General features: G+C 40.5%; 1 protein-coding gene across 1 annotated transcript in view; it reads left to right on the plus strand.

Moving 5' to 3' along the window:
• Positions 1 to 5,302: 5,302 nt before the first annotated feature.
• SGCA (sarcoglycan alpha) overlaps positions 5,303 to 26,277 on the plus strand; it is a 49,570-nt gene continuing 28,595 nt past the window's right edge. Inside the window, exons 1-4 of the mRNA XM_070728293.1 lie at positions 5,303 to 5,342; positions 5,455 to 5,577; positions 17,749 to 17,883; positions 25,143 to 25,300. Coding sequence (XP_070584394.1) covers positions 5,303 to 5,342; positions 5,455 to 5,577; positions 17,749 to 17,883; positions 25,143 to 25,300 — 456 coding nt within the window. The remainder of the gene's footprint in view (positions 5,343 to 5,454; positions 5,578 to 17,748; positions 17,884 to 25,142; positions 25,301 to 26,277) is intronic.

Raw genomic sequence — 26,277 nt, forward strand, 5'->3', positions numbered from 1 at the left:
GAGATACTCATAGTAAAATATATCTATGAAAGAATAGAAAAGAAGATATAGTAATAGAACATATCAATGAAAGAATAGAAGAAGAGATATAGGAATAGAAGAAAGGAACAGGAGATATAGGAGAGCAATAGGACAAGGGACGGAAGGCACTCTAGTGCACTTGTACTCGCCCCTTACTGACCTCTTAGGAATCTGGACAGGTCAACCGTAAATAATCTAAGGGTAAACTGTTGGAGGTTTGGGGATGACACTATGGAGTCCGGTAATGAGTTCCACACTTCGACAGCTCGGTTACTGAAGTCATATTTTTTACAGTAAAGTTTGGAGCGGTTAATATTAAGTTTAAATCTGTTGTGTGCTCTTGTGTTGTTGTGGTTGAAGCTGAAGTAGTCGGCATCAGGCAGGACGTTACAGCATATGATCTTGTGGGCAATACTTAGATCATGTTTAAGGCGTCTTAGTTCTAGGCTTTCTAGGCCCAGGATTGAAAGTCTAGTCTCGTAGGGTATTCTGTTTCGAGTGGAGGAGTGAAGGGCTCTTCTTTTTTAAGCTCAGGGTTTCTCTCTCCTTCCTTTCCTTCTCTTATATAAAAAAAGCAATAAATGCTGATTTCCAGATTCCTCTGTACCAAGGGGGAAAGGAGAGGCAGAGGGTTAGGTCTTCCACTGTTTTACTCTTTCAGCCTATATTTTTCACTGTTAGACAATTCAACTTCTATGCTCTTTTAACCTAGTGCAAAATTGAGAAGGGGCTTAAAGTTAAAACCCTGACGGTACTGCTGGCTGAACGGACTAAGACGAAGATTCAAGCCTGATGGGCCTGGAATAGGGATGGTACATTTAATTGCCTTAGGAGAGCCTAGCCGAATGGCAGCAGATGAGGCCAGTAATATCCAGAGTAGACTCTGATGTTGTCAACAATGCCAGCTCACCATGCAGTTGTGTCATAACATCATGACACATGCACCATCGTTTCTCTGTCTCCTTGTCAGAGTGGGGAGACAACGTGGAGTTGATGTTTGTGGATAAAATTGATGCACGACCAGAAGGAAGGCAGAAGCTGCCATCTCTATGACATGGTCAGTAAGACTATTAGAAACATAGAAGATTGACAGCAACAAAAGACCTCGTGGTCCATCTAGTCTGCCCTTGTACTATGTCCTGTATTTTATCTTAGGATGGATATATGTTTATCCCAGGCATGTTTAAATTCAGTTACTGTGGATTTATCAGCCTCGTCTGCTGGAAGTTTGTTCCAAGCATCTACTACTCTTTCAGTAAAATAATATTTTCTCACATTGCTTCTGATCTTTCCCCCAACTAACCTCAGATTGTGCCCCCTTGTTCTTGGGTTCACTTTCCTATTAAAAACACTTCTCTCTCCTGAACCTTATTTAACCCTTTAACATATTTAAATGTTTCGATCATGTCCCCCCTTTCCCTTCTGTCCTCCAGACTATACAGATCGAGTTCATGAAATCTTTCCTGATAGATTTTATGCTTAAGACCTTCCACCATTTTTGTAGCCCGTCTTTGGACCCATTCAATTTTATCAATATATTTTTGTAGGTGAGGTCTTCTCTTCTACCTGCTATCAGTTACCTCCTTTCATTTCCAGGGTAAATTATGATAGTATAACCTCACAATATTACAAATATTGTAAAAGTGCCCAGAATTTCAGTCTCCAAACAATAGGATCATTAAGCAAGTCATAATGTGACCAGAACCTTTGACTGTGATCATTAAGCAAATCACACACTTAAGTGAATCCAATTGACTGCTTGGTGGAAAGTTGGTTGGTGAAGTTGCAAATTATGATAGTATAACCTCACAATATTACAAATATTGTAAAAGTGCCCAGATTGCAATGGTTATATCTTTGAGGATGTGTCGTAAGCAGTAATGGGCAGCCAAAATTTTTACTGCCATACTGTGGGTGTGGCTTGATGGTCATGTGACTGGGTAGGAGTGGCTTGCCAGCCATGTGACCAGGTGGAAGTGGCTTGAACGATCATCATCGTTCAAGTGAACTAAATCCTCCATTTACAACCTCACCAGTGTCGCTCTCTGGGGTAACAATTTGCTTCGTGTTTCCCAGGATCAGGCTGGGTAGCTTAGCGAACAGGTGCCAATCAGATGTTGAGGAAAGATGGGGGAGGAATTGGGCCCCATGCAACTCTGCCGGTGCTGGTCTCCCTGCTGGTTTCTGAGGAGGAGGAGGATGGGACGGTGGGATGGCCAGCTGGGGCTTGGCACACAGCTTCATTTATGTTGTGAGCCGCCCTGAGTCCAATAAATAAATCCAATAAATAAATAAGTTTCCACTGGTGCAACTGCGTTCCACCCCGTCCTGCCTGCTGCCCACCCCTGGTTGTAAGTCATTTTTTGCAAGGCTGTTTTAACTTTGAAACATCATTAAATGAACAACTTTAAGTTGAGGACCACATTTAGGTCACAAAGCAAAACAGGTTTTTACACACCTTTTGACTGTTATTGGATGCTTACCAGCTCAAGGAGGAAGCCATCACTTTAACAATGGTGAAGCTATCTCATCTTTGAACGTTCTAAACTGAAACTAAACCAATCTACAAAATAATTCCAAATCCAACTAAACTGAAATTCAATTTGAAAAAGATTTTATATCATATCTCTCTTTATTCGTCTTTAAACCAAATAGAAACTCTTATGCATCACATAACATATCAACGCAAATACTCATCAATTTCTATATCAATTCTCACACTTTTTCTTTTTACACATAGGAATACATTTATTACACTGTACATATGCACCCCCTATCATCTTACTATACCATGTCGTATCACCTAAAAACGTCTGCGTCACACACAGATTTATCCCCCCCAATACTTCTTAATCACTTCTTCTTTAAATAAACTTTAAATTTCCTTAACTATTCCAGTTGAATATCAATACACTATCTTTCCTTACCTATATTCTTCTTTACTCATTTTTCCTTTTCACAAATCACTTTCTACTAACCAATATATATATATACATATTAGAAATTGGAAATTAAATGTATGAATTACAAATATAACATAAGATATAAATGGTAACAATAAGGATATCTTTTATTTACATAGAGAAATACAGTATTGATACAAATTTTTTAATGTATTACTATGTATAATACTATCATTTTCCTAAATTATTTCATTTTGTATCCTTCCCCCTTACCCCTTTTCTCTTCCTGTTTATACTCCCCTCCCTTTTTTATGAATTTAATAAATAAACTATTTAAGAAAAACACCCCAGTGGTAAAGCTAAGGGCGATTTAAGTCAGCCTCAGTACTGGGCTGAGATTAGAAGAAGACAGCACTGTTGAATACTTACGTCCAAAGGCTCATAGTCCAGCATTGGGACTAAGAAAAACAAACACACAAAGGAACACTGACATGCTTCGATTTTTTGTATAACAGGAGCTTAGCAGGCTATGGGGACCATAGGGAAGCGTTGTCTCCCTGACGAGCTGCTCTCCTTCCTGGAGGATTTCTGGTGGCTTCTGCCTGGGGCTGAGTGCTGCCACCACTATGCCTTGCAGGACCCAGCCCTGCAGCCGCCCCCGCAGTGACCCCAGAGAGTATGTGGCACTCGTCTGGTGGGCATGGGACACCTTTGCCTGTGCTACTGCCGATGCGGCCGGCCTGTGGCCACAGGGCTGGGTCTTGCAAGGTGCGGTGGCGGCAGCAGTCGGTCATGGCTGGAAGCCACCAGTGGCAAGAAATCCTGCAGGAAGGAGAGCAGCTCGCCGGGGTAGGTGGGCAATGGGGGAGCATCGTCTCCCCAATGAGCTGCTCTCCTTCCTGGAGGATTTCTTGCCACCGGCGGTTTCCAGCCACGACCGACTGCTGCCGCCGCTGCGCCTTGCAAGACCCAGCCCTGTGGCCACCGGCTGGCCGCATTGGCAGTAGCAGAGGCAAAGGTGGGATTTCTTCCCACTGATGGCTCCTGGCCGGGACTGCTTCAGGTCACGACTCTGCACAAGCATAGGAAGCTGAGGGGATGGTGTGCACACGCTTACACGCCCCCACCAGAGCATTCCAGTAGGGCTGCGAATGGCTGCCCTTTGCTGGCACAACCCCTCCGGCCCCAGCGCATGCTCATAGCCCTCACTGAAGCCTGGGACGGTGAAAAAATGGCCAAACAGGCCAAACGGACAAAAAAAGTTTAAAAAGTTTGCCTGTTGTGCTGGTTTTTGCACTCTGGAGTGCAAAACTGCCTTCCACAAAGCTGAAAATCGACTGACCAGCACATGCATGTGTGCTGGAGCTGACATAAAGGGAGGCCCTCCCATATGGCTGCATGTGTCACCTGTGGCACGTGTGCCATAGGTTTGCCATCACTGTTCTAGAAGCTATTAAATTCCACTGTTAGCATATGACACTACTGTGCTTTTTATTAGACATTATAAGTTACTCTTTTTCATGGGTCTTAATGTGTCATGCGTCTTTGTCAATAGTGTAAAATTATTCAATGCCATCCTATCATATTTGATTCAGTTATATAGCTAATAATTATACTATGCATCAGTTTATTACTTGTTATTACCTTTTCCTTTAGTTCTTTAATATTTAGTGCCCTGTGTACTCTGCTATTAGTATTTTTATCAGAGACTTTGAGTATCCTTCTTCTTCTCCACCTCCAACCCCAGAAATAATATTAGTTGGTTGCATTGTATAACATTATTTGGTTATTGAATTACCCTTTTTCTGGATTTGAGGTTTTGAATTAATTTACACAGCACACTAAACTCCCTTCTCCACCCTACCCCACCACCACCATTGATTAACATAACCATATTAGTATCTTCTGCAGATGTCCTAATATAATATATGTATTGTCCAGTGAAGAGCTACCAAAATGTTTACTACCACACGGTGGGTGTGGCTTATGCATTTTCTTTCAACATCTTTCAGTGCAAATTGGGTGATCTGGGGTGGAGCTCCATTTTCGCTACCCCACTGTGTTCCCCCCTGTCCGGGCAGCAGCCCATCCCTGATGTTGTCTGAATGCTGCACTGCCTCTCTGTATTATCCTAGCTACACTATTGAAACGCAAGCAGATTTTGGACAAATGTATGCTTAACAATTTGATCAGCTGCTTCTCTATGGATTATCTATTCCTGGAATAAGTTGATGCTGCCTCCTTGTGGCAGTTATGTGGCTTAAAACATGCCCCCCAGTTGGCGTACATTATCTTTGTTGGCGACAAACACACATACACTGCCTCCCCCCATTTTCATACCAGCTTGCCCCTGTCAATCAAAGTTTTCCACTTGCAAGATGGCAGGACTGAGCCTAACTGGGAGCTGTTTCCTCACAGGCAAGTTTGTTCCTAGTTTTCTTCTGTATATGGGAGGTTAGAAAAGTGCAGGACCCTGGGTGTGTTTGTGTGTTCTTCTCTGTATGGCTCAACTATGTCCTTCTGTGTGAAGGTGCAGTTTTGCACAAGGGCCGTTATGAGGCTTCAAGGAGCCACGAGCAAAGATTTGAGAAGGAAGCTACGGTGAAAGTTTTTTCAAACTTGCTGAATGCCACTCAAGAAAAAAAAAATCCACGTATGAATGTTGTTGTCTTTCACATTTTCCTAACTTCCCAAGAGTTGTATCCGTTGTCAAAATTTCATGGAGATCATGTTTTATCTGTTTTCTCACGGCCTCTATCAGGCACCTTCTAATTTTAGTGAGCTGCAGTTCCTTTTCTGGTTTGCTGCAGAGGTGGTTGGTTCCCTGAATAAAATAGAGGAACATAGAATGGGTGGTGGCATATATATATCCTGGGGCAGTGATTTTCAACCTTTCTTGAGCCGCGGCACATTTTTTACATTTACAAAACCATGGGGCACATTGGGGGGGGGGGGGCTAAAAAAAGTTTGGACAAAAAAATTCTCTCTCTCTCTTCCTCCCTTTCGCTCTATTTCTCTCTCCCTCCCTCTTTCTCTCCCTTTCTGTTTTTCTCTCTCTCTCTCCATCCCTCTTTCTTTCTCTCTTCCTTCCTCTTTTGTGCTCTCTTTCTCTCTCCCTCCCTACCTCCCTCTGTCTTTCTCTCTCCCACCTTCCCTCCCTCTTTCTCTCTCTCTCTCTTTCTTTCTTTCTCTCTCTTGCTCTCTCTCTTGCATTCTCTCTCTCTCTGTCGTTCTCTTTCTTTTTCTCTCTCTCTTTCTTTCTTTCTCTCTCTCTCTTGCTTGCTTTCTCTCTCTCTTGCTCTTGCTCTTTCTCTCTCTCTCTTGCATTCTCTCTCTCTCTCGTTCTCTTTCTTTTTCTTTCTCTCTCTCTCTCTTGTTTTCTTTCTCTCTCTCTTGCTTGCTTGCTTTCTCTCTCTCTTGCTCTTTCTTTCTCTCTCTCTCTTGCTTTCTTTCTCTCCCCCCTCTCTCTTTCTTTCTCTCTCTCATTTTTTCTCTCTCTGAGCTTCGCGGCACACCTGACCATGTCTCACGGCACACTAGTGTGCCACGGCACACTGGTTGAAAAACACTGTCCTGGGGGACCCAAAATCTAATGGGTGTAAAGTGCTGGTTTTTGAGTTGCATACAGCTCTGGTCAAAATAGTGGTGAGATGCAATAAGACATGGAGCCAAAATAAGAAAAGTATTTTTGCTAGGGGAAAAAATAATAATAGAAACAAGGGGTTTGGGGTTTTTTGGTTTTTTTAAAAGCAGGCCCCATTATTTCTAGATGTTTTTATTTTTAGCAATGAGTAGGGGATCTGAACTTGATCCAAGTATTTATTTATTTGTTCGCTTAGGTTTATTTATTTGCTTAGGTTTATTTGTTTGCTTACGTTTTGAGGCTACTGGATTCCAAGCAACTCTGCTTGGCTTATACTAAAAAGGAATCATAATGAAATGGAAAGAAGATAACTTAAAAACTGGTGTAAGAAAATCAAACAACATTTTTTTTCATAGCTTTTTTCTCCCCCCCCCTTTCTTTTACTATTTTCTTTAATTTCTTTAATTTTCTTTTTTGCTTATTATTATTTTGCATTAGTTTTTATTTTTTTAATAACACTTTCATAAAATTATTAAAAAGAGTGAGGAAGAAAAGTAAAGGCATCCCTGTGAATTTTACTCCATTAATTGTTACTGGCAATAGTGGGAAGTATTCATTTCCATTTCAAGGCCATTAAGCCAGTGCTGTCTGAAGATATTTTCATGGTCAAGTGGGTAGCATGACATCACTTTCTCACCAAAGTGGTACCCATTTATGTACTTGCACTCGAATGCTTCTGAACTGCTTGCTTGGCAGAAGTTGGGACAAGGATGGGTGCTCACCTGGACCCATGATGCTCGGATTGCCAGCCTTCCATCCCACAAGCCCAGCATCTTAACCACTGAGCTACCATGGAGATGGAAAAGGAGGGAGAGTGGGAGGCAGGTGGGAGGAAGTAGGACGGGGAGCAACCAACATCTCATCTGCAGGACCAGGAAAAAGATCTAGGTTACTGTGACAAAGACAACTCCGAAGACCATCTCTTGGCTGTGGCCAGGGGGGCGTTTGCATGAGTGTGCCTGACGTGCCAGTTTTCTCACAGTCACTCACACACTTATCCCCTCGAGGTTTGACTACTGTAATGCTCTCTACATGGGGCTACCTTTGAAAAGTGTTCAGAGCCTGCAAATAGTGCAAAATGCAGCCGTGTGAGCTATTGTGGGTCTTCCAAGATTTGCCCACATTTCAACATCCCTCTGTGAGCTGCATTGATTGCCGATTGGTCTCTGGACACAATTAAAAGTGTTGTGACCTATAAAGCCTTATATGGCTTAGGACCAGATTACCTATGAGACCAACTTCTGCCTCATATATCCCAGCGGCCGGTTAGGTCCCACAGAGTTGGCCTTTTCCAGGTCCCATTGGCCAAGCAATGTCATTTGGCGGGACCTAAGGGAAGAGCCTTCTCTGTAGTGGCCCCGGCTCTTTGGAACACATTCCCACCAAAGATATGTACCGCCTCCTCCCTCCTGGCCTTTCATAAAGCCTTGAAGCCTAATCTCAACAGGTTCAAGCTCAACCCAGAAAAGACCGATTGGCTGTGGGCATTTCCTCTTAAGGAATATTCCATCTGTCCATCCATTGTTCTGGGGGGAGAAACACTGATCCCCTCATATAGGATCTGCAACTTAGGTGTCCTCCGGGATCCAGAGCTGAGCATGACATCTCTAAAGACCAACAGATGTATTTTACTTCAAATTGTCTTCATATTTTAGTAACCACACCCAAATGTATGCATATACTTGTCCATCTATGCACCATCCAAATCAATTTATTAAAGAATGAAGATTCATTGAAAGTTGTGGCCTATATTTCATAGTACTGGTGTAGTGTGACTTGACAAATAGGTTTTGTTTTTCAACTTCCCAATTTACAGTAGATCTGAGATAGAGTAACTATCTCAAAAGGCACCTGCCTAACTTAAAAGAAGTCTAACTCTCCCCTATCCTGCACCTGAGCCACTACATTGCTTTAGTCTTCACACACAAACAGCAAAACGTATTTAAAAGTAGGTTTCATTTAAAATTGAATCTTTATGTGTGCCAAGCAAAGTCATGTGCTCTGAGTAAGAAAAGAACTGCTTTACTTAAAATCCTACATTGCTTGCGCTAGCAAACAAGAGTGATTCCTCCTATTTCCCTTCGATAATTTCTCTTTCATTAGAACCAGGAGGAGAGGAATTTGATATTTTTGATTCTCTGTACATTTTACAGAACTTTTGCCAGACCCATCCTTGAATACAGCTCATCTGTTTGGAACCCATACCGCATCTCGGGCATTAAAACCCTTGAAAATGTCCAAAGATACTTCACCAGAAGAGCCCTTCACTCCTCCACTCAAAACAGAATACCCTACGAAACTAGACTTACAATCCAGGGTCTAGAAAGCTTAGAACTACGACACCTTAAACGTGATCTAAGTACAGTATTGCTTACAAGATCATATGCTGTAACATCCTGCCTGTCAACGACTACTTCAGCTTCAACCACAACAACACAAGAGCACACAACAGATTCAAAATTAATATTAACCGAACTTGACTGTAAAAAATACGACTTTAGTAATCAAATAGTTGAAGCGTGGAACTCATTACCTGACTCTGTAGTGTCATCCCCTAACCCCCAACATTTTATCCTTAGATTTTCCACGGTTGACCTCTCCAGATTCCTAAGAGGTCAGTAAGGGGCGTGCATAAGTGCACTAGTGTGCCTTCAGTCCCCTGTCCTATTGTCTCTCCTATATCTTTTCTTCTATTCCCATATCCTTTCTCTATTCTTTCATTGATATATTTTATTCCTGTATCTTCTATTCTATTCTTTCTCTGATATATTTTACTATGAGTATATCCTCTATACCTTCATTGTGTATTGGATAAAATAAAATAAAATAAATAAAATAATAAAATAATAAAATAATAAAATAAAATAAAATAAAATAAATAAAAATAATAATAAAATAAAAATAAAATAAAATAATAAAATAAAATAAAATAAAATAAAATAAAATAAAAATAACTAAATAACTAAATAACTAAATAACTAAATAACTAACTAACTAAATAAATAAAATTTCCTGCCCAGTCAGGAAAAATAGGGACCAAGACGGTTTTGAACTCAGCAGATTCAAACTTCTGGTTATGATACATTTCCTGATCTATTCTCCTCCTTTTGATAGCATCCCATGAAACCAGTATGTATTTCTATTAATGAATGGGAACAAGGAAATTGTAAACAATTGAAGGAATTCCGCTGGGAGGATTCCAAGAAGAAGAAATAGTATTCTCATCTGTCCTCTTGGGGGCGACAGGGACCTTATTGGCATATACAAGATATTCAGAGAATGGGGAAAGGAACTTCTTACTCAATAGGCGTTAGCTATCTGCATCAGAAACTTCTTGAATCTTGCGGATGTGGAAAATAATACCCTGTTACCCCTAAAATAAGTTATCCCATGATAATAAGCACAATCAGGCTTTTGAATGCATGGCAATAAGGCCAAGCACTTATTTCAGGGTTCAAAACAAGCAAACAAACAAAAACACCAGGTTCTTATTTTCAGGGAAACATGGTATATTTCTAAGGTTAAAGTGACCAGATTTTAACATTGGTAAAGAGGGACACCATTGGCTGGGTGTATGTGTGCTTGATGAAAAATTATGGTCTATATGGAGCATTTTTTTTCTCTCTCTCTTCCTTCCTTTTTCCTCCCCTTTCCTTCTTCCGTTCCTACCCCCCTTTTCCATTTCTTTCTTTCTTCCCTTTTCTCCCCTCCCTTCCCTTTCCCTTCTTCCCTTCCCTTCTGATTTCTTTCATTTTCTTTCTTTCCTTCCTTTCCTTCCTTCCCTCCCTTTTCCTTTCCTTTCCCCTGTTCCATTCCTTTCCTCCTTTCCTTTTCTTTTCTAAGTGGAAATTTCATATTTTATTGCAAGTCATTCTGGTTGTGGAAAAGTGAAATATAAATTATTTTAATAAATAAGGGATGTCCTGTTATATTGCCAGCACACCTAAAGATGAAATATGTTGTGCTACTTTCTTTAAAGCACTAACGTGAAGTCAGAAATGTATTAATCCCATCATTGGAAATGATGACTAGTATTTTAAATAATAATTTGATTAATGGAAATTAAGTATGAAGAATGGTAGGAAAGGAATACTAAAAACATAATTTATTATCATAATATCAATTACTTATCTAGCTTCAGATTCTGAATACACCAAGAGATGGTATCATACTTCTTCCACTCACAGATGATTTGAAATGAATAACATCAGCTCTTCCTTGTTATTGGGTCCCCAAACTTGGCAACTTTAAGAGCACTCAACAGATTCAAACTTAATATTAACCGCTCCAAACTTGACTGTAAAAAATATGACTTTAACAATCGAGTTGTCGAAGCGTGGAACTCATTACTGGACTCAATAGTGTCAACCCCTAACCCCCAACATCTCTCCCTTAGACTCTCCACGATTGACCTCTCCAGGTTCCTAAGAGGCCAGTAAGGGGCGTATATAAGTGCACTGATGTGCCTATCGTCCCTTGTCCAATTGTCTTCCCTTATCTTAAATATCATACATATTCTCTCCTTATCTATCTATCTATCTATCTATCTATCTATCTATCTATCTATCTATCTATCTATCTATCTATCTATCTATCTATCTATATCATATATATTCTCTCCTTATCTCTTATATCATATATATCCTCTCCCTCCCATCCACTTCTCTTCTTTTTTACTTTCTATCTTCATATATATTACTTAATGTCTATTCTCTTCCATATGTATTGTATATTGGACAAAGAATAAATAATAATAAATAATAATAATGTGGACTTCAACTCCCAGAATCCAACTCCCAGCTATGCTGGCTGAAGAATTCTGGGAGTTGAAGTCCACAAGTCTTAAAGTTGCCAAGTTTGAAGACTTCTGTTTTACAGAGCTTCTAATAAAAAAAGAAAAAACTTTTGTAGTACCATTTACCTTTCCCTCCCTCCCCCCTCTCTCCTTCTCTTCCCTCTTCCCTCCTCCCCGTTTATCTCCCCCTTCTCTCTACCCCTCCCTCTCTCTTTCTCTTCCACCACCTCTCTTCCCCCCCCTCTTTTCCCCTTTCCTGCTTGGCTTTTAACAATGGGGGGTGGGGAACAAGCTGCAGCTCTATTTTCTCTCACGTCTGTATGAAAATACACCCCCACCTCCTCCCCCGCCCACTCACACAAACACAAAACTTACCGGGTGTTCCAAACCCCTCCAAACTGCAAAGCTTCTTCTAATGCTGTCTCAAAGTAAAACAAGCAGAGGTGAGAAAAATCTGTGACATTAGAATAGAATAACAGAATTGGAAGGGACCTTAGAGATCTTCTAGTCCAGGGGTCTCCAACCTTGGCAACTTTAAGACTTATGGACTTCAACTCCCAGAGTTCCTTAGCCAGCAAAGCTTCCAGGCATGTTAGCAAAGCTGGCTGAGGAACTCTGGGAGTTAAAGTCCACAAGTCTTAAAATTGCTAAGGTTGGAGACAGTCCAACCCCCTACTTAGACAGGAAACCCTACACCACTTCAGACAAATGGTTATTCAATATTTTAAAAACTTCAACTGTTAGAGCCTTCACAACTTTTGGAGGCAAGCTGTTCCACTGAATAATTGTTCTAACTGTCAGGAAATTTTTCCTTAGTTTTAAGGTGCTTCTCTCCTTGATTAGTTTCCACTCATTGCTTTTTGTTCTACCCTCAGGTGTTTTGGAGAATAGTTTGACTCTCTCTTCTTTGTGACATCTCTTGAGATATTGAAACACTGCTATCATGTCTCCCCAGCTCATCCTTTCATTAAATTACACATACTTAGTTCCTGCAACTGTTCTTTATATGTTTTAGCCTCCAGTCCCCTAATCATTTTTGTTGCTCTTTATCTAGAGTCTCAACATCCTTTTTGCATTGTGGCAATGAAAACTGAATGCAGTATTCCAAGTGTGACCTTACCAAGGCATTATAAAGTGGTATTAGCACTTCACTTAATCTTGATTCTATTCCTCTGTTAATGCAACCTAGAACTGTGTCGGCTTTTTTGGCAGCTGCTACACATTGCTGGCTCATATTTAAATGGTTGTCCACTAGGACTCCAAGATCCCTCTCACAGTTAATACTGTTGAGCAATGTACCACACATATAAGGTGACCAGACGGCCCGCTTTCCATGGGACAGTCACACTTTTTAGCAATTTGTCCCGCGTCCCGGGGCGCTTTTAAAAAGTCCCGATTTTTTGAAAGAAGTCGCCAGGTAGTAATTGCAGGACCTGTGCATCGGCCGATTTTGGGCAGTGCGGAAGCTGAGCTTCCAAGTTTCCCCCCCGGCAGATTCTTCTCGCCTGTACCAGGAAAAAACTTGGAAGCCGCAAAGAAGGGCAAACTGAGCTGCAGCGCACAGAGCAAAGTTTCCTTCGGCCCAGGTGGGTTGGCCAAAGCATTGGACTCGTACAACCCATTCTGTCCCTAGCTCGGCTCCACTCGCCAGCAAGCCCCACCCCGTCATCTTTGGCCGCCTTCACCCGGCCTTGCAATTTTTTGCTCTTCGCTCACTCAGCCTCCTGCAGCTGTCGCCCCTTCCCGCCTTTCTCACCCACTCTTTTATTTTTTTTATTTTTTTTTATTTGCTCGCTTCTCCTTTTCTTTCTCTTCCACTTTTGCTTGCTCCTTGCACCCGGCTCGACACCTTCCTGGGGCCCCAGCCATTAGCCAAATTCCTCAGTGTGGCTAAGCCGCCCAGGCAGAGGGCTCGCTAGCAGTGACAGCAAAGGGGAGGAAAAGGAAAGGGAAGTGCAGTTGAGGTGTTCGCCCCCCTCCTCCTCTGATAGCTCATCTGCTGTGCTTGGGGGCGGGTGGACGGATGGAGCAGTGTTTGTGCCGGGTGGGAAAATCCGTCTGCTCTTCCCAAGCACCAGCTTGCCCAGCGAATAAAGATGGGTCCATCTCGGCCCAGCTTTTTTCCTCCCCGATGGGCCTTCACCCCAGCGCCATGAGTGGAGAGACTGAGTGCGCTCTGTCATTGTTGGAGAGAGAGAGCTAGAGAGAGAAAAAGACAGAGAGAGCAAGAGAGAGAGAGAGAAAGCAAGAGGGAGAAAGAGAGAGCAAAAGACAGAGAGAAAGAGAGAGAAGAGCAAGAGACAGAGAGAGAAAGTGAGAAAAAAGAGAGAGCAAGAGAGCGAGAGCGCAAGATAGAGACTGAGAAAAAGAGAGAGAAAGAGAGGGGAGAGAGAAAGCAAGTGAGACAGAGAGAGAAAGAGAGTAAGAGACAGAGAGAGAGGGGAAGAAAGAAAGTGTGTGTGAAAGAGAAAGAGCAAGGGAAAAAGAGAGAGCAAGAGAGAGAAAGAGAGAGAGAGCAAGAGACACACACAGAGAGAGCAAGAGACAGAGAGAAATGAGGAAGGAAGAGAGAGAGAGGAAAGGAGAGGAAGGAAGATATAGAGAAAGAGAGCGAGAGGGAGGGAAGGAGAAAGAGAGAGAAAGGACAAGGAGGAAGGAAGAGAGAGAGAAAGAGAAAAATGAGAGAGGAAGGGAGGAAGAGAGAAAGAAAGAGGGTGGGAGAGAGAGAGAGAAGGAAAGAGATGAAGGAAGGAAGAGAGAAAGATGGCGGGAAGGAGAGAGAGAAAGAGGGAGAAAGCGAGATAGAAAGAAAAGGAAGAGAATTTTTTTTGCTTCGTATGAACCAAATTTTTAATCAATAAAAGTACTATACATTGAGTGTAGTGGGATCAGTTGACGTCAGCTACTTTTGAATCCATCTGGTGGTATGGCTGTATAACCCACATTTTTCTACTTTATCTAGTAATAGATTATGGTCTACTTTATCAAATGCATTACTGAAGTTCAAGTAAATTATATCAACCAGATTCCTCTAGTCCACTAATTTTCTCACTTTGTCAAAGAATGCAATAAGATTAATCTGGCATGATCTGTATTTGATAAACACATGTTGAGTTTTTCAAATACAGACAAACATTAACATTGTTTAAATATCACAAGAACAATAACAAAATTGAAGCTTGAGAGCAGATAGAACATCACCTCTCCATCAAAATTAGTGATTAGAAGCACATAAAGTAAAAAAAAAAATATGAAGAGAAATTCTATTTGTTTGGATTTTTGCACATATAGAAGTTGGATTTCAAATACACAAACTTTTATCTTACTTGCACAAAAGCAATGATTATTGGACTTTAAAGAAGCAGGATGGGGAAAATATTGTCTCTTTTGAACTTTGAAGATTCCTGAGAATTTCATAGACAGCTGCAAAATCAAACAAATAGATCGTCATATAAATCAAAGTTCTTACTCAAGGCACAAATTAACATCATTATACTTCAGACACATTATGCAAAGACCTAGCTCTGTGGAGAAGATTGCAATACAGGGAAAGGTGGAAGGAAGGTGAAGAAGAGGGTAGCCAGCAGCAGACTTAATGAAGTCAATTGCAATGGTGATGGGGGCTCCATTGGAAGACCTGAAAAACCAAATTAGCGGCAGATAATCAATAGAAACATATTCTGTTTAGTACCAAGATTTTCCATCCAACCCAAAACAATTTGGAACCACAATTAAAGAAGCCAACCTGAAATGCAATGGATTAAATTGAATAGCAATAATAATTAGGAATAAAAGAAGAAAAGATAGGAGGGTAACTTAGGGAACATATAATGGATTTTTCTCTGAAGTCAAAGAAAGGCTGGTGACCTTACATCACACATAAAGGTTTATTTGAAACGGAACTTGGAAGGAGAAATCAAAATGTTGAAAATCTCCTCCTACTGTTTTCTTGCTCTCAAATAAAGACTAACATTAGAAGTGATGGCACACAAAGAACTAGGACAACATTGAGAAGCTTTCCCATTCCTTTTGAAACAGTATTAAATAGATATTTAATTTTTACCAGTGTTTCTCAGTCTGGGTAATGTTAAGGTGTATAGACTTCAGTTCCCAGAATTCCTTTAAAAGAAAACAGGTGTATGTACTAATATTATAAGTCTTCATTTCAACTTCTCTGAATAAGTATTAAACAAACTTTATTTACTGGCAGAATCCGAAATCGTCCCAGATGCCAGAAAAAAATATAACTAATCCAACAAAAATTATCAGGTTTTCATACTACCCATTATTACTGAAAAACTTTGAATCAAATTCATTCTTTACATGGTATTTGCCAAGACTCTGTTTAAATGTGGAAGAGTATCCTCCTCTGAATGTGACTATGGGGCTGTCCAGCACTCCAATCAACAAATGCCATACCTAATTGGAAAAATACCCTAGATCAGTGACAGTTAATGTATGGCACATGTGCCACAGGTGGCATCCGGAGCCATATCTGAGATCATGCAAGATGCTGCCCTATATCAGCTGATTTTCGGCCTTCTTTTGGACGTTTTCACTCTCTCCAGACTTCAGGAAAGCCTCCTGAAGCCTGGGAACAGTGAAAAACGGCCCAATGGGCCAACCAGAAATTTAGAAACGAACTTCCCGTTGGGCCATTTTTTGCTATTTGCAAGGTTCAGGGGGCTTCCCTGAAGCCTGTGGATGGTGGAAAATGGGCCGACAGGCCAACCATAAATTCAAAAATGAATTTTGGTTGGTCCGTTTCACTGTTTTTCGCCATCCCCAGGCTTTAGGAGTCCAGAGGCTTCAGTGAGGCCTGTGTGCAGGCACTGGGGGCAGTGTGTTTGTGGGAGTGTGCACATGTATGGGGGGGGGGGGCAGTGTGGGGGTTGTATGCATGTGTGGGGTGAGGGCATGGGTATGGGCATGTGTAGGCATGCTAGTGCGTGCACACTCTTTTGGCACATAAGTCAAAAAAGGTTGCCATCACTGGCATAGATATTAACATACAGAACACTTTTTTTATTTACACAAATGAACAAATTTTAAAATATAGTTTATAGTTAATATACAACCTCTTGCATTTTTATATGGTTTATGGAATTCACTTCCAGAAGAGGTCGTGACAGCTGTCAGCCTTGATAGCTTCAAGGCAGGATTAGACAGATTCATGGATGCCAAGTGTATTGAAACGGATGTCCATGTGCCGCCACTATGTTGGTTGAGGCAGGCAGGATTCCCTTGAGTACCACTTAGGAAAGGGAGAGTCTTGCCTTCTCTTTCTGCTCAAGATCCCCATGGACAATTGGTGGGCCACTGTGTGACACAGAATGCTGGACTCGATGGGCTTTAGCCTGATTCAGAACAAGATATATGTTCTTATATCTTACGAAATTGGCCACACATCTCCATTGTATGTATATCATCTTATTATGTGTTCTTTCTATATATCTTTACTATTACTACTGTTGCATATATTTCATGTTATATGCTAAATAAGTAAAAAGAGTGCAAAATCTCATTTTAAAGTTTGCATTTCCAGTCCTGCTTACATTATAACAATATTTTATAATGTGATTTTGTAACTCTTCTTCAACGGGTTCTTTTTGTAATTATTCAGAAAGTTAAATAAATGAGAAAACCAGCTAATGGAGCCTATAAATAACCTACAGAAATCTATTAAGTAATAATAATTTTAAAAATCGCTAAAAGAACATCATCATCATCATGAAATTTAAAATTGAATTAAACCGAAGGAAATGTTATGTATTATCTATGTTTAAAGCACATTCTGTGTAATAGTTTGATCTGTTTCCAGACCACATGATTTCAATTTTTTAGCTTGAATACAAATGTGCAGTTTTTCCAGATATGCAAAAATCTTGCTTCAGCTGGATATACAGATAGTCCTCGATTTACAACAGTTCATTTAGTGACAGTTTGAAGTTACAGTGACATTGAAAAAAATAAGACCATTTTTCGCACATCCATTAAAGCATCTCCATGGTCATGTGATCGAAATTCAGATTCTTGGCCACGGACTGAAATTTATGATGGTTCGCAACATCCCAGCATCATGTGGTCATTGGGGAGGCCAGATTCCCTTAAGAGTCACGTTACTAATTTAACAACTACACCGATTCACTTAAAAATTGTGGGCAAGAAAGGTCATAAAACAGGGGAAAATTCGCTTAACAACTGTGTCACTTAGCAATGGAAACTTTGAGCTCAACTGAAGTTGTAAGTCAAGGACTACCTTTACTGTAGGTTTTCCTGAAGCTCAGTGTACTGAAAGTAAGGAGCTCTGCAGATAAAGTAAATATTGTCTTTGTACCAAAAGAGATTTTTGTTTCTAAACTGCTACTTTCTCTACTTGCTGCTAGGGATTATTTTCATTGGGGGTTTGGCAGCCAGTCTTCCTATTCTCAATCTCCATGCGGTGGTTGGAGTAATTTTTATCCATGAGCTGGACAGAGAGGATTTTAAGGAGACTTTCCCTTTCTCCATGGAGGACAATGGTAAGCAATTCAAACGTGTTTTTATTTTGTTTTCTTTCTTTCTTTCTTTCTTTCTTTCTTTCTTTCTTTCTTTCTTTCTTTCTTTCTTTCTCTTTCCGTGAGTTTTGCCATCCTTTTGTCATTATTATGGTTGGTATTTTTCATGCACACATAAACTTTCTGTCATCTGCCTATTTACGTACTACCTACCTACCTATCTACCTACCTACCTATCTACCTACCTACCTCTTTCTCTCTCACTCTCATGCATACACACAAGTAAAACCTATCTAACCTCCTATCTTGCCTTCCTGCCTGCCTGCAAGATAAACAGTATCAGTTGCTACCCAACTGTTCCTAACAGAATATCCTACGAAAATAGACTAACAATACTGGGCCTAGAAAGCCTAGAACTACGGCGCCTAAAACACGATTTGAGTATTGCCCACAAGATCATATGCTGCAATGTCCTACCAGTCAATGACTACTTCAGCTTCAACCACAACAACACAAGAGCACGCAACAGATTCAAACTTAATGCGAACTGCTCCAAACTTGACTGTAAAAAATATGATTTCAACAATCAAGTTATCGAAGCGTGGAACTCATTACCGGACTCAATTGTGTCAACCCCTAACTCCCAACATTTCTCCCTTAGACTCTCCACGATTGACCTCTCCAGGTTCCTAAGAGGCCAGTAAGGGGAGTATATAAGTGCACTGGTGTGCCTTTCGTCCCCTGTCCAATTGTCTTTCCTTTCTTTCATCTATCATATATATTCTCTTCCTTTCATATATCCTCTCCTCTAAGTTCACTTTTACCCTTATATATATTACCACATGTCTTTTTTTCTTCCTATATATTTGTGTATTGGACAAATGAATAAATAAATAAAATAAATAAATAATGTGATCACATTACAAAGCTGGTTGCAATGGACAGAACTTTTATACTGTGGGTTGAACTGAACCATTCTCATTTTCCCCCCTAAGGTCTTGTTTTTCCTGGAGCTCGTACCAGAAAAAGTGTAACCTTTGAAGGATCAGGAACTATATTATTTATCTCCCAAAGTTATTGTTTTCTTGCATTATAGGCTGCTAATAATGTTCTGTTATCAAGGTACATAGAAACATAGAAGACTGACAGCAGAAAAAGACCTCATGATCCATCTAGTCTGCCCTTATACTATTTTCTGTATTTTATCTTAGGATGGATATATGTTTATGCCAGGCATGTTTAAATTCAGTTACTGTGGATTTACCAACCACGTCTGCTGGAAGTTTGTTCCAAGGATCTACTACTCTTTCAGTAAAATAATATTTTCTCACGTTGCTTTTGATCTTTCCCCAACTAACTTCAGATTGTGTCCCCTTGTTCACTTTCCTATTAAAAACACTTCCCTCCTGGACCTTATTTAACCCTTAATACAAGTGGTATTTATACTATATTAACTAGAAATTGTTAACAGTATGATCACTTAGATAATAAGAAAACAATTACATCAATATTAAATATAGTTTTTGAAATGTTAATGAATATAAGATTGCTTGAGTTATATATTTAATACTATTCAATTTCTTAACCTTAGATTGATAACAGAATATCACTGGAATGACTGGGACACATTGCTTCTTTTTTTTGTAAAATTGTCACTTTTTTACCCCTAAACCAAACCCCCGAAGCAGCCAATATTTTATGGCAAAATAGCAGAAATTCGGTGAAGTGAATTTGGGATATCTGATGGGTTTTAAAAGTAGAATGAAAATACTTTGTTTACTATACTGTTTTTTAAAAAGCCTCTGAAAAACCAGCCTGATAAGCAGCCATTTTGCTACCAGATTTTAGCAGAAGAATATCAAAATGCTACAGATAACACCGAGATGCAAAGTGTCTGCATGATTTAAAGTAGTGTTTCTGAAACTTGGCGACTTTAAGTTGTGAGGACTTTAACTCCCAGAATTCGCCAACCAATATACTGTCTAGGGCAGTGTTTTCCAACCTTTTTTGAGCCGCGGCACATTATTCACATTTACAAAATCCTAGGGAACATTGAGCGCGGGGCGGGGGGGGGGGCTAAAAAAAGTTTGGACAAAAAAACCTCTCTTCATCCCTTTCGCTCTATTTCTCTCTCCCTCTTTCTCTTCCTTCCTTCCTCTTTCTTTCTCTCCCTCTCTCCATCCCTCTTTGTTTCTCCCTTCCTTCCTCTCTTTTTTGCTCTATTTCTCTCTCCCTCCTTCCCTCCCTCTATGTCTTTACCTCACCCTCCTTCCTCCCTCTTTCTCTCTCTCTCTTGCTTTCTCTCTCTCTCTATCTCTTGCTGTCTTTCTCTCCCTTTCGCTCTCCCCCTCTCTCTTTCTCTCTCTCTCTTTTGCTTTCTCTCTCTTTCTCTCTCCCCCCTCTCTCTCCCTGTATCTTTCTCTCTCTCCCTCTCTCTCTTGCTATCTCTTTCTTTCTCTCTCTCTTTCTCGTAAACCATGCCGCAGCAGCAGCATTGGGCAGTAGCCGTGGGGCGGCAGCAGGGTGATCAGCTGTGAGGTGGAGCTCCGGAACGGAGGCACTGACGGTGGTGGCTGGACGTGTTGCTAGACACTATACATGCTGGCGTTGTGCTGGGCATGGGCGTGGGGCTGGAGCATCCGTCCCGGCCCAGCCATCAGGCAAGTGCCAGCCATGTAATGCCAGCATGTACGGCATACAGCAACATGTCCAGCCGCCGTCGTCAGTGCCTCTGTCCTGGAGTTCTGGCTCCCAGCCGACCACCCTGCCGACACCCAGCGACTACTGCCCAGTGCCGCTGCTGCCACAGTCCTCCTGCTGCCACTGCCCTCCCGCTGGGCCCCAAAGCTCACCTACTGCTGCAGCTGTCGGAAAACTTGGAAAGCGCAAAGAAGGAAGCTCAGCTTCCAATCTCACAACTTTTTGCTGTTCGCACTCTCAGCAAAAAGTTGCAAGACCAGAAGCTGAGCTTCCTTCGCGGCACACCTGACCATGTCTCGCGGCACACTAGTGTGCCGCGGCACACTGGTTGGGAAACACTGGTCTAGGGAATTCTCAAAGTTAAAGTCCACACGACTTAAAAATGGCAAAATCTGAAAAATACAATTTTGGAGTTTTATTGTAAGGAGCATAGGAATACTTTATGCGAAATAAAAAAAACTGTTTTGGTGAAATTTCCAAAATTAGTAGCCTGTTGAAAATGTCCTCTGTTTTCGGCCAGTTATTCTAGGAAACTATTCTCCATCTCCCAATATTGGGTGACTGATAGAAGACAAAAAAACATTCTACTAAAGTTGCCCTAAAAATCTTAGTCCTATTCTTGATTCTGAAAATACAGATTTTACCGTATTTATAGAATTCAAGTATGATTGGACACATAAGAAATTTGTCTTCTGTGCATTGTGCATGAGTCACCAACTTGCTTTTGGCTTTTGGGGGGGATTTTTTAAAATTAATTTTTTAATGGATTTTTTAAAAATATAAACACACACACAACATAAAACAGGTGCTCTATGAGTAGTGCCTACCACCAGACAAACATTTACACCCCACCACCAGATCGGGGGTGTTTCTTGTATATACCATTTTAACTCAAAAGCAAAATATCTATTTACATATTATAAAGTGATTCCAATTTATTCCTTGTAGCTTGGTCTTGGATTCTACTCGCCATATTTCGTCTTACCTTGTCCCATCAGTTGTCGCAGATCAGTTTCATTAACTGAATTCACCCTTTTATCTATAATCTCAAATTGAATATGATCCACCATGTACTGGTACCAATTTTGCATTGTCCATTTTGTCTCATCTTTCCAATCCAAGACTATTACCGCCTGAGCGCTTTCTATCGCTGCTTGTTTTATTTCTCTAAATTCTCCCATCGCATTGCTTTTAACCAATACTGCCATTTCCTTAGTAATTATCCATCGTAAATTTAACATCCTATTAATATTCTCTTGCACTTTTCCCCAAAAGCTCTGAGCTACCAGGCATTCCCAAAGCATATGCATGAACACTCCTTTATCATGACACCCATGCCCACAGATACTTTTAACATTCTGCTGAAAATATGCAAGTTGCACAGGTGTGTAATACCACTTATGTAATATTTTTCTTCTCATTTCCCTAAACCTTGTATTCTTAGTTTTCCTTATATTCTCCATTATATTTTTCACCTCTTGCACATCTACTTGTATTTCACTCTGCCACCATCTGACTGCACTAACATCTTAAAGATCAAAAGCAATGTGAGAAAATATTATTTTACTGAAAGAGTAGTAGGTCCTTGGAACAAACCTCCAGCAGACGTGGTTGGTAAATCCACAGTAACTGAATTTAAACATGCCTGGGATAAACATATATCCATCCTAAGATAAAATACAGAAAGTAGTATAAGGGCAGACTAGATGGATCATGAGGTCTTTTTCTGCTGTCAGTCTTCTATGTTTCTATGTTTCTATAAATTACTTGCTTGCGCCTTGGTACCCTCACTTTTTTCTCTTATTATTGTCTCTAACTCTATCTCCTCCCTAAATAGTACTTCTTTATTCTCCCTTTCATCCAGATATTTACATATTGCATTTATTTGTAGCCATCTTCCCTTACCCAATCACCATTCTATATGATTTCTACTTGGCTTCCCATCCTTCTCATATAACTGTTCTATCTTAGTTATCCCTCTTCCCTTCCACTCTCCTATAATCCTATTTAGATTTGTTTCGTTATCTCTATTTATTACATATAATGATGACAGTTTTGATTTATATAATCCTATTTTCCTCTGCCATTTTTTCCAGATTTCCACAGTCCCTTTTATGGGACCTATTAATTTATCTAGATCGCTCCTATTCCACCTTATAAAAATTAATTCTCTATTCTTCATCCCATTTATCTCTTTTTCCAATTTCACCCATTTATTTTCAAATAATTGCAACTCCATTAATCTTTCAATTTGAAATGCTTCTCTATACAACTCCAAACAGGGAATTCCTCATCCACCCTCTTTATCATCAGCTATCAACCACTTTTTGCTTACTCTCGGTCTCTTATCTTCTTCAACCCAATAATTAAATTTTTTATCCCATTCCCAAAACTTGGAAGCTAATAAACCTCTGGCAATACCTGAAGCAGGTACATCATCTTGGGAACGATCATCATTTTTAATGCTCTTATTTTAGCCATTCTCCTTAGCCTTTTCTCTTTCCAGCTCCTCATCTGTTTCAACATTTTCCTCCATATTTGTCTATAATTCACTTCCTCAATTTTCTCTGGATTTCTCAATAACCAAATTCCCAAGTATTTAATTTTCTTTAGTCCTAACTTCAACCCTGATTCTTTCCTAATTTCTATAAACTCTCTCGGACCTGTATATAAACACATAATCTCTGATTTTTCCATATTGACCGATAATCCCAATTCCTGTTTAAACTCTTGCAAAATATTTCTCATACCTTTAATCACCTTTATCGGGGTCTGGGTCAATATAATTGCATCATCTGCAAATAGATTTAATTTCATTTCTAATTTCCCTATTTTATATCCTACCCAAGTGTTATCTTGTCTTATCAGCCATTCGTTTTCATCCAATCAAAAGTGCTTCAGCTAATTTCAAGTCTGGAGCAAAATCTGGTCTAAAACCACACAAATGTAAATTTATTCTCCTTTGACGATCCTCTAGATTGGCAAGCCTATAATTCTATTGCTTAAAATCCTCGGCTTTTAACTTGTTGCTCTAATTTCCGAATTTTTCCAGCCGATTCATCTGCTCCTTTTTAAACTATTTTAATATCTTGGGAAAGGTTTTCAAGCACCCCCTCCACTCATTGAAATCTTTCTTCAAAGCATACAACAATCTGAAGTAATTTATCTAATTTCCTTTCAATTTTTCCGAGGCTAGGATCTCCTATTTCCGCCATTTTTTTTCTTTGTTAAGATTTATTGTGCTCACTGTGTGATAACGAAAGAAGGTCCATCTTCCCTTAGAGCCGCAAATCTTAGATTCTCTTAGAACTTCTATAATTGTTATACAACTCTGCTTATTTTCAAGGGAGATTTATGATGTTTTGGGGGATTTTTTTCCACTTTTTTCATTTTCTCATATCAGAGCTCTCCTAGCTCTCTGTGATGCATGCGTAATCCTCGGGGGGAATTTTTTTAAAAAAATTCAGCACTGCACTTGTGTGGTCACATGACATGGGAGGAAGCAAACTGGAAGCAAGATAAGTTAGAACCCACCCCTGGGTCAGTTGTAGGAGGCTTGGCTGTTGTTGGTGTGTCTGAGATGGGGATTGTACAAATAAGAAAGCAAATATGTAGCTGTTAATTGAATCTACTGCTATTACTATAATACAGTGATACCTTGTCTTACAAACTTAATTGGTTCCAGGATGAGGTTCCTAAGGTGAAAAGTTGGTAAGACGAAACAATGTTTCCCATAGGAATCAGTGGAAAAGTGATTAATGCGTGCAAGCCCAAAATTCACCCCTTTTGCCAGCCGAAGCGCCCGTATTGGTGCTGCTGGGATTCCCTTGAGGCTCCCCTCCAGGGGAAACCCCACGTCTGGACTTCCGTGTTTTTGTGTTGCTGCAGGGGAATCCCAGCAGGGGAATCCCAGCAGCGCAAAAATGAGCGCTTCGCTGGCAACGGAAATCCGGAGTTGGGGTTTCCCAGTGAAGGGAGCATCAGTGAAATCGCAGCATCGCAAAAATACCAAAGTCCTCGAAACCCCACTTCCGGACCTCTGTATTTTTGTGATGCTGCGATTTCACTGAGGCTCCCCTCGCTGGGAAACCCCACCTCCGGACTTCCATTGCCAGCGAAGTGCCCGTTTTTGCACTGCTGGGATTCCCCTGCTGGGATTCCCCTGCAGCGTCACAAAAACATGGAAGTCCAGAGGTGGGGTTTCCCATGGAGGGGAGCCTCAGGGGAATCCCAGCAGTGCAAAACAGGTGCTTTGCTGGCAACGGAAGTCCGGAGGCGGGGCATCCCTGTGGTGGCGGTGGGTTTGTAAGGTGAAAATAGTTTGTAAGAAGAGGCAAAAAAAATCTTAAACCCCAGGTTTATATCTCGAAAAGTTTGTATGGCGAGGCGTTTGTAAGACGAGGTATCACTGTATCAGCTTTTTAAAGAAAATTCTAGCCATTTGAAATTAAAATTAATTAGATGGGAAAAAAATCTTCATTTTGTAAGTATTGTATCATTAGAGTTTGGAACTTCGCAAAACCATCTCCTTCATTGTGGGAGAAAAATCACATTTAATTTGGACTGCATTTAAAATCTTTCAGAAGAACCTCCGATTGACCCTCCCATCACTTTCCATGCCAATCTTCTACATCACCCTGATCTACCTCGATGGATACGCTACATTCAACGTACCCCCTTCGACACAGGATATCTTTACGGATCCCCCACAAATAAGGACATCGGCAAACAGACCATTGAGGTTTCGTGTCTGCTTTTCAGAACGTTATATTTGTTTGCCTGCTGTCTCAAGTGATGCTTTCTCAACACTGCATTGTATTACCTTTTACAACAGGGGCTTAAAAACTTTATAACTACTGTATTTTTTGGAGTATGTAACTACGCACCTTTTTACTCCCTAAAAGAGGTGATAATTTGGATGCCTCTTATACTCTGAATGTAGCTTTTCCCCCCCAGACTTAACTAGCTGCTAACAATCTTACCTTGCAGGCTCTTTCATTGTTACTCTCTGCAAATAATTTTTTCCAAGCCCTAAAACTTTCCAGAGTTTTTTAATTGCTCTAACTTGCTTCAAATAAGTTTATTTCCAGCCTAACCATGTTCTCAGCTCTCACCGGCTTGCAGGTTCTTTCATTGTTAATCTCTGCAAAGAAGTTTTTCCAAGCCCTAAGTCTTTGCAGGGTTTTTTCCATTGCTCTACTTGCTTCGAATGTATCTTTCCAGGTGCTAATGATGTTCCCAGCTCTTACTGGCTTGCAAGCTCTTTCATTGTTACTCTCTCTGAGTAAAGTTTTTTGAAAGGCCTAACCAGGGGGTAAACTAATGTGCTGGCCAAGGACACCAGCCAGATGAATATCTGGTAAGGAGATTCTTTTCCCTATTTTTCTCCCCCAAAACTAAGGTGCGTCTTATACTCCAGTTCATCTTATATTCCGAAAAATATGGTAAATTCTGTGAAAGGTTTTGGGGGCTACAATCCGGTTTAGATTAATTTAAGCTTCAGCAGGTGCATTTGGCTGAATGTATCTGGACTTGGAAGCTCAGTGGGGCTGAGGTTGGGCACCACTATGATGGAAATCACAAGGGTTGCAATTTGAAAAGTGCTACACCATTACCTGCTTCATAGGGCTGAGAAAGAGTGTTTCACTCAATATCTTCCATCTGGCTTCAGGTCTAATATGCATAGTTTCCTGGTTTCTAGCCTGATGCCTTCACCAC

The sequence above is a fragment of the Erythrolamprus reginae genome, chromosome Z (assembly GCF_031021105.1).
Source record: "Erythrolamprus reginae isolate rEryReg1 chromosome Z, rEryReg1.hap1, whole genome shotgun sequence".
NCBI lineage: Eukaryota > Metazoa > Chordata > Lepidosauria > Squamata > Dipsadidae > Erythrolamprus > Erythrolamprus reginae.